Raw genomic sequence first — 13412 nt, 5'->3', positions numbered from 1 at the left:
TGTGACACAATAACACACTTTGAGCAAAGCTCCTGTGAAGTTTCGTGGAACACTTTATTCAGGATGACACAGTGGTTAGTATTGCTGCCTCATAGCACCAGAGACCTGGATTCAGTTTTGGCCTTGGGTGATTGTGTGAGATGTTTGCTCATTCTCCCCGTGTCCTCCCACAATCCAAAGATGTACAAGTTACATGGATTATCCATGGTAAATACTTAGGGCTACGGGGGTACAGCAGGTGGGCTGGGTAAGATGTGCTTCCGGAGAGTCGGTGCAGACTCAGTGGGTTGAATGGCATCCTCTGCACCAGAGGTATTCTATAGTGCTGCTGTGGAGGGCCTGGGAACATCTGAGAAGATGAATAAAATCCTAGAGGGGCTTTTTGGCATGGCGTTCACTCTACCTCAGTAAAGCTGCTTTTATAGCGGTGCTGTTCTATTTTGGATTCTCAAAGTCCATTGACCATGAATTGACTGCCGATTTATTTGTGTTCCACACTATTCTCTCTACTCTGATCCCAGATGCAGCAAACCGATTTTCACATTTGCTCATCCTGAAATCCAACTTAAACTTTCCTGATTTTAAATGTACTGCAAAAAGTTGTTGACCTCCCCATTAAACATCGCTCTGCTCCTTTTGTTTCTGTTCCAAAACTGTAAAGATTGACCTTCATTTGCTGGAAGTTTTTGCAAAACCACAGAACTTTGACCCATCAGCATCAAAAACTGCAGCAGTAAATCTTTCAATTTTCCATTGGCCTTCAAAGGCTGAATCTCTTGTTCCAGTGACTACTCTGCTGATGGGCAGCTGGCCTGCAGCAGTTTATGCTTTGCAACTTGATTCAGGGTGTGGGAAAGGTTGTGACGCGAAAGCATAAAGGGTATCCCTTTACCCATTGTAATCTACTCCACGTTATTTACCAGGTTTGATTTGTGTTGTGTGACCAACCCTTAGACTGCTGAATAAGTCAGCGTGGAACAATTGGAAATTCCCTCGGGTGGCTTTGTAGCTTTTCACCACCCTCCCCCCTACAATCTCCCAACTCTCTTGTTTTTCCTCTCTTGCAGAGGAATCTCCTTTTGTGACTTTTACTTGCAGATTTATCTAAACGTTAAGGAGAAAGAAATTGCATTCATTAGTACCTTTTCTGTCTTCAAGGCTTCAGCATGCACCTCAGAAAACAACTTGATTTTTCAATGTTTCCAAAGAGGCCTTTGTCATCAGTTTCCATATAGTAAATTCTGGGAAACCATGGATGATTAGATAATCTCTCCTTGTGGCATTAGCTGAGGCAGGAACAGTGACCAGAGCCCTCCGAGAACTGCGTACTCTTCGAATAGTCTGCAGGATCTCAAAAATCTCACCTCCAAGGCGAGGTGATTTGTAGGCTCAAGCAGTTCATTTTTTTTTTAAATTTTAAAGTGTCGTAGAATCCCTACAGTACAGAAGGCGGCCATTCGGCCCACTGAGTCTGTACCAATTACAGTCCCACCCAGGTCCTATTCCTGTAACCCCACACACTTACCCTGTTAATTCCCCTGACACTAGGGTCAATTTAGCATGGCCAATCAACCTAACCTGTACATCTTTTGGACGTGGGAGGAAACCGGAGCACCAAGCAGACATGAGGAGAACATACAAAGTTCATACAGACAGTGACCCGAGGCCAGAATTGAACCCGTGTTTCTGCCACTGAGGCAGTAATGCTAGCTACTGTGCCACCCCATATGTTTTTCTGTTGGAGTACTGGGAGAGTTGCTTACAACATGAAGGCTTGAGACTTGTGATTGAACTTCCCACGTTTACTGCAGTATGCAATCCATTGATCCTGATCTACGTACTTTGCAGGTCCAATAATGCACGTGGTGCTACCTTTCAGCACCCTTATTGCGAGGGGGATAAAAGCAAATTACTGTAGGTACTGGGAATCTTGAGTTAGAAACAAAGTGCTGGAAACAGTCAACAGGTCAAACAGCATCTGTAGAGGAAAAACTGATCTACTTCAAGTACTGATGAAAGGTCATTGATCTGAAACATTAATACCATTGATACTACCTAGCCTGCTGAGTATTTCCAGCACTTTTTGCCTTTATTGCCATTGTAAAAAGTCTCAACACCAGGTTAAAGTCCAACCAGTTTATTTGGAATCACAAACTTTTGGAGCACTGCTTCAGGGGAGATGTCTGTCGATGTGTGTGTGATGTTCTTGGAGGTCCTCTCCACTTTGAACTGGCGGTTTGCAATGGTAGCCATGATGTGGAGATGTTGGCATTGGACTAGGGTGGGCACAATAGGAAGTCGCTCAACACCAGGTTAAAGTCCAACAAGTTTATTTGGAATCATGAGCTTTGAGTGCTGCTCCTTCTTCAAAGTGAGTTATTGTCATTACCTCCTATGCACTAGGTACCTGGAGTTTGATGCCCTTTCTTCTTGCAATGACAGTGAACAAGTATTGCAGTTTCAAGAAATGTGCTTTGTTTGCATCCAGGATCTTCCAGCTTTCTGACCCAGCTCCATGATTTGCGTGTTTGTCTCCTGACCTGGTCAGGAGCAAAAGGAATTGTCCAGCGACATGACATTGAGTATTTTCTGAATATGTGCCATTGCTCGCAGTGTCACCGCAGTTAAATACTTGCCCTTTCCATTATGCTTGAAACTGCGAGTTGAAATATTGAAACTCAATGTTGGCCTGCATTGAGCAGGGCCTGTTGGAAAACTGTAACAAAAATAGATGGAGGTTTGAGGGACCATTTGTGTGGTGCAATAAACAGGTCAAATGAATAGAATGGTTTTATATTTTATCTGTTCCAAGTGGGGGAAAAGAGTTCTGTTCAGGTGTTACGCTTGTGTATCTGAAGGGCAGAGATGAAGAGGAGGCAAGGCTATTAAAATGGCACAGCAGGCTCAAATAAACAGCTCACTCACAGTTCCTTAAGACCCTTCTACTTCAGGCATAGCTCAAGTAGGGACCCATGAACATTTTTGTTGGCTTTGCTCATTTTAATGTGGAAATGGAGATGAGACTTGATTAGAAAACCAAGATGCTTGTAATGCAAATGCACTGACCTTGGGTCGGGTTAGTGAGGGGAAGAAAGTTCAGTAGGTGCTTGTTTATGCTAAGCCTTGGAGTTTTAAAATTTATCTTCACAATCATTGAATCCCTACAGGGCAGAAAGAGGCCATTTGACCTGTAGAGTTTGCACTGACAACAATCCCACCCAGGCCCTATCCCCGTAACTGCCATGCATTTACCTTAACTAGTCCCCCGACGCTAAGGGACAGTTTAGCATGGCCAGTCAACCTAACCTGCACACCTTTGGACTGTGGGAGAAAACCAGAGCACCCGGAGGAAACTCTCGCAGACACGGAGAAAGTACTGGTTGCACATAGTGACCCAAGCTGGGAATCAAACCCGGGTCCCTTGTGCTGTGATGTACCCAGCATCTTTGGGATGTCAAGTGCCTACAAATTGTCTTTGATTTCTACCCCATTGCTTATCCCCACAAATGGTGTGTTGTGTGGGATTACAGTCTTGTGGGAGGCAGTGAGACCCTCAAGTGGCCACAAGTAGAAGTTGGGATTACTTTTTATTTTGAATTTAACAACTTTTCACTAGTGTCAGAGATGGAGTTTAGAGATTTGCATTTGGTGATTTTTGCCCACACCACATCATTCAGTATAGAGGCACAAAAATTTACTACAGGGAAACAGACCCTTTGGTCCAACTTGTCCATACTGCCTAGTTTTTACCACTAAGCTAGACCCAATTGTCTGCATTTGGCCCATATCCCTCCATACCCATCTTACCCATGTAACTGTCTAAATGTTTTTTTTACAAGGCAAAACTGTACCCACCTCTTCTACTGCCTCTGGTAGTTCGATCCATACACTCGCCATCCTCTGTGAAAAAATTGCCCCTCAGGACCCTTTTGTATATCTCCCCCCTCACCTTAAACCTATGCCCTCTATTTCTAGACTCCCCTACCTTTGGGAAAAGATTTTGACTATCTACCTTATCTATGTCCCTCATTATTTTATAGACCTCTAATAAGATTACCCCTAAGCCTCCTATGCTCCAGGGAAAATAGTCCCATTCTATCCAGCTTCTGATAATGAAAACCATCAAGCATATGGTTTTAATCATAGGAACTTCAGGGGCATGACAGAGAAACTACTAGTATTTTAAGTGTGCAGAAAGATTTCTCCTTAAGAAAGTGGGGACGATGGAGAGAAATAGACTGTGAATTACACAGGTTGTGAATGTAGCCCAATCCATCTCTCAAACCAGCCTCCCATCCATTGACTCCGTCTACATGTCCCGCTGCCTCAAAAAAGCAGCCAACATAATTAAGGACACCCCCACCCCCCCACACACGCTGGACATTCTTTCTTCCATCTGGAAAAAGATACAGAAGTCTGAGGTCGCGTACAACCAACTCAAAAACAGCTTCCCTGCTGCCATCAGACTTTTGAATGGACCCACTTCGTGCTAACTTTCTCTACACCCTAATTGTGACTGTAACACTACGTTCTGCACTCTCTCCTTCTCTATGAATGGTATACTTTGTCTGTATAGCATGCAAGGAACAAAACTTTTCACTGTATGCTAATACATGTGACAATAAATCAAATCAACAAAAAGAGCATTTTGATTTTTTGATGTATTTTGACCTAAGTAGAAACTTTGAGTTGGCACAACCTTTGCCCAAATTATAAAGATGGGCACGTGACTTTAAAAAGTTGCAGTCTGTCCAAAACTTGTTTGTGATGAGTTGTGCTAAGTGCTCACACTTTCAGAGTGAGTGGTTAATATCAGCTCGAGGTAAAGATGTTGTGGCAAGTGCAAACAGTACTGTTCCTCTGTTTGTCAAACACTCCTTTTTAAGCTGTGGTTTCATACTGAAGCCTTTTTTTTGTGGGTTTCCCTCTACACATAATAGAATGTAACTTTCCCCAAGCTAGGCGACACTAATTGTAAACCTGACCTCATACCACATCACTCCACCACTCCCCCCTCCAAACTACCATTTCAATCATGCATTGACTCTTTAAAATACCCATTCTGTTTTGTAGAGATCTATTGGTAGATCAAGTGACATTTATTATTTTTCAAATCTGTAAACTTTTTTTTATTTTTAAGTCTTTAATTCAAGTGCATTATTTCCTGTTGCCCCTGTGTTACTGAGGGGATGAGCTGTGACCACCGTATCTAATGATAGTCTGCTTGGACATTGAAATATAGAATCCTGGTTGGCTAGAAATAATTACAAGGCAGGAAAAGTTCTTGTGTTACTTTGCCAGCTGCCTGACTCAAGCTGAATCAGAGGTTAGCTGCTATCTGAACCCACCGATTCGATTACAGTTTTGATCCACTCCCGGCAGTTAATACATTTTCAATTTTATATGGGTTTTGTATTCTCTCTGTTGTGTCAGCAGCAGCTGCAGCCAGTAAGGAAGCGAACTGTCAGCATGGCTATGTGCTTGATGCATGATCCTGTAATGAGGTTAACTGGACCTTGCCAGGAAATAAGATTGCTCAAACATTTAAAGTCTTAGCTTGGCTAGCCTTCCATTTTGCTTACAGAATGAGGGCATAATAGAAAGAAACATGTTTACAATCCATAGGGGTATAAAAATCCTGGACTATATGTAAACGGGTGGCACGATGGTTAGCACTGCTAGGGACTCGGATTCGATTCCTGGCTTGGGTCACTGTCTGTGCGGAGTTTGCACGTTCTCCCCGTGTCTGCGTGGGTTTCCTCCGGTTTCCTCCCACAGTCTAAAAGACCTGTTGGTTAGATGCATTGACTATGCTAAATTCTGTGTGTCTGAACAGGTGCTGGAGTTGTGGCGACTTGGGGAATTTCACGTTAACTTCATTGCAATGTTAATGTAAGCCTTACTTGTGACTAATAAACTTTAAACCTCAGTGAATCCTGTAATCAAATGAAAAGGTTGCAAGTTTCTTGTCGTTCTGATTTGTTTGAAAGATTTCAAGTGATTCCAAATCCTGAGTTCTCATGTGGAACTTTTAGGAGCTCAGACCTGCATTTTCCAAGCCAGATTGTTGCTTATTTGTAAGGTGCAAATTGGGTCTAAAGATCTCCTCATACCTCAGTTGAAACATCCTTTTGTATCCCAACTTCAGTGACTGGAGACAAATAAAAATCAGTTTTTGATGTAGACAAAATTCTTAACTCCAGGCTGCCCTCAAGCCTAGATAACTAGTGCGCATTGGCTGATCTTTCTAATGGGTGGCATGGTGGCACAGATTAGCATTGCTACCTCACCGCCAGGGATCTGGGTTCAATTCAATTTGGGTCACTGCATGTTCTCCCTGTGTCTGCGTGGGTTTCCTCCCATAATCCAAAGGTATGCAGGTTAGGTTGATTGGTGACACTGAATTGCCCTTTAGTGTCAGGGGGATTTGTAAGGTAGATAAGTGGGGTTACAGGGATAGGGCTTGGGTGGGATTTGGTCAGTGCAGACTTGTTGGGCCAAATGGCCGCCTCTTGCTGTGTAGGATCCTATCTCCAACCACCGAAACCATACAGGGCACTTCAGGGCATACAATAAATCCATGGTCATCACCACCATTTTCTGCTTTGTGTTAGGTGTATGTGATGAGAGTTCCTAATGTTTTCCAGGAAAACCTTCAGGACCCTGTGGACCTCTCATGGATCTCATGGATGCTCTTGACGCCCCTGCAGCAAGCCAGAGGGCAGATGGCCAACTTAGTGATGCCCTGGATATTATCAAGGAGCAATTTGTGGTACTGCATTACATTGCAGCCCAGCCCTTGCTGTCTTTCCCTTGACATTGCATGATCTGCACTGATCAACATAAAGCAAACGATCAAATATGCTCAATGATGTATTGAATGTCTCCTTTTGATAAGCAGAGGGATCTGGGTGTACACATACACAGGTCACTGAAAGTGGAGAAGGTAGTTAAAAAGGCTTGCCTTCATCGGCTGGGGCATTGAGTTTAAAAATGGGCAAGTCAGTTGCAGCTTTATAGAACCTCAGGCCGCACTTAGAATGTAGTGTTCAATTCTGGTTGCCACACTACCAGAAGGTTATGAAGATTTTGGAAAGAGTAGAAAAAAATTTACCAGGATATTGCCTGGTACGGAGGGCATTAGCTTTGAGGAGAGATTGGAGAAACTTTGTTTGTTCTCACTGGAGTGACGAAGGTTAAGGGGCTGATAGCAGTCTACAAGATTGAGGGGCATGGAAGGAGTGGATAGTCAGAAGCTTTTTCCCCCAGAGTGAAAGAGCCAATTACTAGGGTACGTAGATTTAAGGTACAAGGGGTAAGGTTTAAAGGGGATGTACAAGGCAAGTTTTTTTTTTACGCACAGTGGTGGGTGCCTGAAACTTGCTAGGGAAGGTAGTGGAAGTGGATATGGTAGTGACTTTTAAAGGGTGTTTTGACAGATGCATGGATAGAATGGAAATAGAGGGATATGGTCCCTGGAAAGGTAGGGGGTTTTAGTTCAGTTGGGCAGCATGGTGCAGGCTTGGAGGGCCGAAGGGCCTGTTCCTGTGCTGTAATTTTTTTGTTCTTAATTTAATACTTTTGATTTTTCTCAAATATCCTGAATTTGCTTTCATTTTGTTTTGGTGCAGGTTCATAAATACCAGATGCTGATCTCCTCCTGATTTACCACTCTCTTTTTTTCTTTCCTTTTTTTTTGATTTTTTTTTCCTTTTCCCTTCCTCTCCCCCTCCCCCCTCCTCCTAGGAACTTCATTCCTGTTTGTAACATCTCCTTGAGCGGTCAAGGCCCCAAGCTCGGGAAATTCTTCCTCGAGACTGTGCCATCTCAGTACAGCACTCTCCCTTTTTTAAGGCCTGCCTCAAAACCTCTTGGAGTGAATTTTTGGTCCCTTTGTGCTTGATTTTGAATTTTATTAATGGTTTTTGTGAAGTGCCTTGGAGCGTTGCCCTATAATAAAGGTGTTATATAAATGCAAGTTGTTGCTGTAGTTGGATTTTTAAAGTGAGCTTTTTTCAAGCCAAACTTTGGATCACGTTATATATTTGGACATATATCAATATTTTATGAAAAGTGTTGCAAACTCGATACGATCTTCTCAAAGCGAGAGCTTGGTTGAATAGCCTTTCCACAATTTCATAATTTGCCTTCTGCAGGTTGGAATAAAAGGTGAAGAACATGCAAGTGCCACTTTCTATTGGCTATCATCCTGTTCAGTGCATAATGAGCCCAGTTGTATATTGTAACCACTGCCTATTTAGTAGCCGACACTATTCATTACATTCTGCTGGTGAACACTCTCCTGTGTGCTGCTTATAATTTATTTAACACTTGGAAATCCTGTTATGTTGTATTAAGCTGCTTGATAATGAGCTCTCCAGTCTGTGTGCAGAGTTGCAAAAATTGAAGGGAAGCTCCATAAGTGCAAATAAGGCCCATTGCTTAAAGCATGCCTTTTATCTGATACTAATCCAAGTGTTTTTAATTTTTATGAAAAGCACTTTTTTGAAATGTTTTGTTTTCCATTTTCCGCAAGTGTTCTTGTGCTGGATAAGTATCTGTTGTATGTGTAATCGACAGATGATTGTGTCACCAGGTAACGTCAGCCCAGTCCCTTTGGTTTGTTGATAGGGGCAAGAAGCATTCTGGCCCAAGTGGGGACGTTTACATTGGATGTAATGTCAATAATGTTAAAAGGCAAATTTAAGACCAGTTTGAATGGGAGACTCTGAATGATCATTATCGTCTTGAGAGATGGGAAGTTTAGTAGAGGGGAAAATGCTGCTGTTTCTCTCGAACTAGTTAGATGTTTCAATGAATGGACTTAAGCTTGAGTCGAATTGCCTTCCCAGCCTATTCCTTGTGATCTTATTTAACCAGACATGAAATTTAAGCCGTGTAAATTGGTTTTGTTCATCTTGCTCTTGTAGTTTTATGGAAATGACCTGATTTTGGGAGGGGTTTGTGTTAGGTGCTGGAGGTGGGAGGGGTGTGATTATATACTCATTTAAGCAGCTGTGATGTGGAGATGCTGGTGTTGGACTCGGGTGGGTGCAGTAAGAAATCGCTCAACATCAGGTTGAAGTCCAACAGGTTTACTTGCTCCAAAAGCTCATGCTTCCAATGATCTTCCATCAGATGACTCACCTACTCACATTGTATAGTATTTTTATCCAGTTTGTCATCTGTGTAGTAGAAGTTGAGGCTTCTTGCTGTGCCCAATTAAGCAGCAGACCACTATAATGGAATGGAAGGTAAGGTTGTGATGACCACCGAGCGTTTGAGTGGTCGTTAAGCAAAGGTGCTTTTTAAGTTTGGGTCATCCCAATAATATTTACTGTTCTTTTTCTTTTCTTTGTCCTCTAGTTGCTGGGCATGTTGTGTGCCTTCGTTGTGCTGTGCAGGAGGAGCGGTGATCTTGCCTATGAGCCTCTTATCCCTGGAGGAACCTATGCATAATCTGTTTCCCGAGTGCTCTGTTCTGTTTCCCTCTTCCTTCACCCCTACCCTCCCCTCAATCCCTAAAATTGTTATGTCGTTTTTCACCCCTCAGAATCTATTCATAGAGGCCGCGTCTATGACACGGGACTCCTTCTTTTGTATATATCAAGTAAATCTAAAGCACATCTTACAGTCTGAACTGCTGGGGTTAGTCGCACAAAAGTGCATACTTGATGGGTGTACCTGAAACCCTGTATAACTAGTAGAGATTAAATTGTACAAAAATGACTACTAATACTGTAGCAATCAAGGAAACTGTAATCACTAGTAACTGACATGTTTTGAGAGTCTGATCTTCCAGATTTAAGCATTAACTTTATTGTCCTTAGCCCTCAAACTGAATTTTGTTTTAGATTCACTGTGCACTATCAAGATATTTTACATTGTATAGTATTTTTTTCCAGTTTGCCGTCTGTGTAGTGAGTTCTGATGAGAAGTTTTAAGTTGTCTCTTGAAATAATGCAGCCTTTTAGCGAGGATAGGGTATGTGAACTGAATTAATTAAAATAAATAAAGATTGTTGAAACTGAAGTTGTTGTTTTGCGTTTGGTTTAAATGTGATTAGATGAACAAAAACGGCACCTTTCCAGAAAAAAATCACACTGCGTGAAGCCAGATGGATTGTATGGATCCAAATTTGTTTCCTGGGCTCTTATGTTGGCAGATTTCATCGCGGGAGCGCAACAACACAGTGGCTAGCACTGCTGCTTTGAAGTGCCAGGGACCTGGTTTCGATTCCCGACTTGGGTCACTGTCTGTGTGGAGTCTGCACGTTCTCCCCTTGTCTGTGTGGGTTTCCTCTGGGTGCTCCGGTTTCCTCCCACAGTCTGAAGGACATGCTGCTCAGGTGAACTGACCCGAACAGGTGCTGGAGTGTGGCAACTTCATTGCATTGTTATGGTAAGCCTTACTTGTGACTTGTAAATAAACTTAACAGTTGGCTACCGCATCCCTGGGGATTGGAAGTTAAATTGCTCCTGATCACTGGAATGTAAAATAGTGCACAGCACTTCTCAAGCAAGAGATGTGGAGTTCTCCACTATTCTGTCCAGTATTTATCAACTTATAAAGCAAACTATTTGATCATTTATTGCACTTGTAGTTGTGGGACTTGCATGCCATCCTGTACACGGCTGAGGACATGACTTGTAGAGTGAATGAGAACAACTAAACAGATTTGCAAGCCGTTTTAAATCCAAGGAGTTGTGCGCAGTGTTTTTTAATGTTTACTGTGATTCTGATATTCACGGGAAGAGGTGATTGCCAGAGTTGGGTGGTACAGTGATTAGCATTGGTGTCCCAAGGTGCCAGGGACCCAGGTTCAATTCCCAGCTTTGGGTCAGTCTGTGCAGAGTCTGCACGTTCTCCCTGTATCTGTGTGGGTTTCCTCCAGGTGCTCTGGTTACTTTCCACAGTCCAAAGATGCGTGGGTTAAGCGGATTGTCCGTGCTAAATTGACCCTAGTTTTTGGGGGGATCGGCAAAGTAAATATGTGGGGTTATGGGAATAAGGTGGGATTGTTGTCAGTGCAAGTCCGATGGGCCAAATGGAAACTTGAGTGGCTTGCTAGGCCATTTCAGTCAATCACGTTTGTGGACCTGGAGTCTTCCTTTTTAGGCAATAGCGAACCAGATGGGTTTTTACAAAAATCAATGTTTCATGGTCTAGCTTCAGTTGCTTACTATTCAATTCCAGATTTATTAAACTGAATTTAAATTCCACCAGCTGTCCTAGTGTGGTTTTGAACCTGCATTAGCCTAAATCTCTGGATTAACTGTCCAGTGACATTACCACTAGGATCCCTTTTTGGATCCCTTATTGAACCAAGACTCTGGCATCCTCCGGTGGATATTAAAATATCCTCTTCCACTATTCGAAGATCAGAGTAGTTATCCCAGCATAATGCATCATCTGGCCATTTCTCTCAATGTGCCTCTGACACAGACTGGCTGCTTATACAATCGATCACAAATGGTAGTATAGGAAATGAAACTGTGTAATGACACTGCTATTGTGCTAGTAATCCAGAGACCCAGCATTAATGCTCTGGGGACTCGGGTTCAAATCCCACCATGGCGGATGGTGAAATTTGAATTCAATTAAATTTTGGAATTGAAACTAAGAATGATTGTGAAACCATAAAAACCCATCTGGTTCCTTTAATGTCCTTTTTAGGAAAGGAAATCTGAAGGCACAGCGGTTGGCACTGCTACCTCAGAGCCAGGGATGCAGGTTCAATTCCAGCCTTGGGTGACTGTGGAGTTTGCACATCTACCTGTGTCTGTATGGGTTTCCTCCAGGTGCTCTGGTTTCCTCCCATAATTCATAGCTGTGTAGATTAAGTGGACTGGCCATGTTAAATTGCCTTTTGGTGTCAGGGAGATTAGCAGGGTAAATACGTAGGGTTAAGGGAATAGGGCCTGGGTAGAACTGTTGTCTGCAAGCTCGATGGGCGAAATGGCTTCCTTCTGCACTGTAAGGATTCTATGAAGCTTACCTAGTTGTGTGTAACTCCAGACCTACAATCGTTGACTCTTAAATGCTGAAATGGCTGAGCAAGCTACTCTGTTTCAGAGCAATTGGGGATGGGCAATAAATGCTGGTGATACCAGAATGAAAAAAACAGTGGCCATGAATTGGGGTAGCCCTGGGCATTGTATGTTCCTTGTAGATAAGGTGGAATAGTCAAATCAAAGATGACTAATTAAAAGTAAATCTCAAATCTGTAAGGTGGAGTTTCATGCAATTGTTGGATAAATAGTTCCAAGGTGACATCATTGACTAGTGTTCAAAACCATTCCATTCTCTCACATTGTCATAGTTTAACAAACGATTGAAACACCAAGGCTGCTTGCATTAGTGAAATGTCATGGACTCCTGGAGCTGATGGAAACAGCAACAGATTAAACTTGCCAGACTTGCTGTGCTGTGTCTGGCATCAATGATTTAGATTCATACTAGGTTCATAGGGTCTAACTTCGGTATTGCTACCAACTAAGGAAATTTGGTGTGTCAGCTACAACTCTGACTTTTACAGATGCACCATAGAAAGCATTCTTTCTGGTCGTATCACGGCTTGGTATGGCTCCTGTTCTGCCCAAGAGCGCAAGGAACAATAAAAGGTCGTAAATGTAGCCCAATCCATCTCACAAACCAGCCTCCCATCCATTGACTCTGTCTACTCTTCCTGCTGCCTCAACAAAGCAGATAGCATGATTAAGGACCCCACGCATCTGGACGTTGTCTCTTCCACCTTTCTTCCTTTAGGAAAAGGATGTAAAAATCGGTTGCGTACCAACTGACACAAGGGCAGCTTCTTCCCTGCTACTGTCAGACTATTTTTGAATGGACTTATCTTGCATTAAGTTGACCTTTCTCAACACCCTGGCTATGACTAACACTGCATTCACGCTCTTGTTTCCTTCTCTATGAACAGTATGTTTTGTCTGTATAGTGCGCAAGAAACAATACTTTTCACTGTATGTTGAGCCTTGTGACAATAAGGCAGGGATAGAACAGTGGGATAGTATAAAGGCAATCAGAGTGACGCAATGTTTTGGAACACCAACTTTTTAATCTGGGATCATCTGGGTTTAATTCAATCAGCACTGGTGAGATAAAAGCCTTGTCTGTCTAATGAGTAATGGCTCTAAGTGAATTAGTTTGTTCAGTCTCCACTTAGCTCTCAGTGGATGTCAACCCATATAAAATGGGCTAATCTCGACTGGCCAAAAGCACCAAGAGCTAGAATTATTCTGATCAAAATTGGAGCAGAAACTGTCACTATTTCAGATTTAAGACTCTCAGGCCAACGGAGCAAGACACCATAAAGAATAGTTACATTGTAAAATGGAAATGTAAAGACTGGAGCAACAGAAGGCATGTTTTGCTGGGTTAAAATTACACTGGGG

At 42.7% G+C, this 13412-nt stretch overlaps 1 protein-coding gene across 1 annotated transcript in view; it reads left to right on the top strand.

Moving 5' to 3' along the window:
• The window catches only part of tspan3a (tetraspanin 3a), a 56263-nt gene extending 46231 nt beyond the window's left edge, over positions 1-10032 (top strand). The window contains exon 7 of the mRNA XM_080216264.1: positions 9367-10032. Coding sequence (XP_080072390.1) covers positions 9367-9459 — 93 coding nt within the window. The 3' untranslated portion in view covers positions 9460-10032. The remainder of the gene's footprint in view (positions 1-9366) is intronic.
• Positions 10033-13412: the final 3380 nt, after the last annotated feature.

This window comes from Carcharhinus amblyrhynchos, chromosome 32 (genome assembly GCF_965287045.1).
Source record: "Carcharhinus amblyrhynchos chromosome 32, sCarAmb.v2.hapA, whole genome shotgun sequence".
In the NCBI taxonomy this organism is placed as follows: Eukaryota; Metazoa; Chordata; class Chondrichthyes; order Carcharhiniformes; family Carcharhinidae; genus Carcharhinus; species Carcharhinus amblyrhynchos.
Note: the sequence above shows the minus strand (reverse complement) of the source record. Positions and strands in the feature narration are given on the sequence as shown.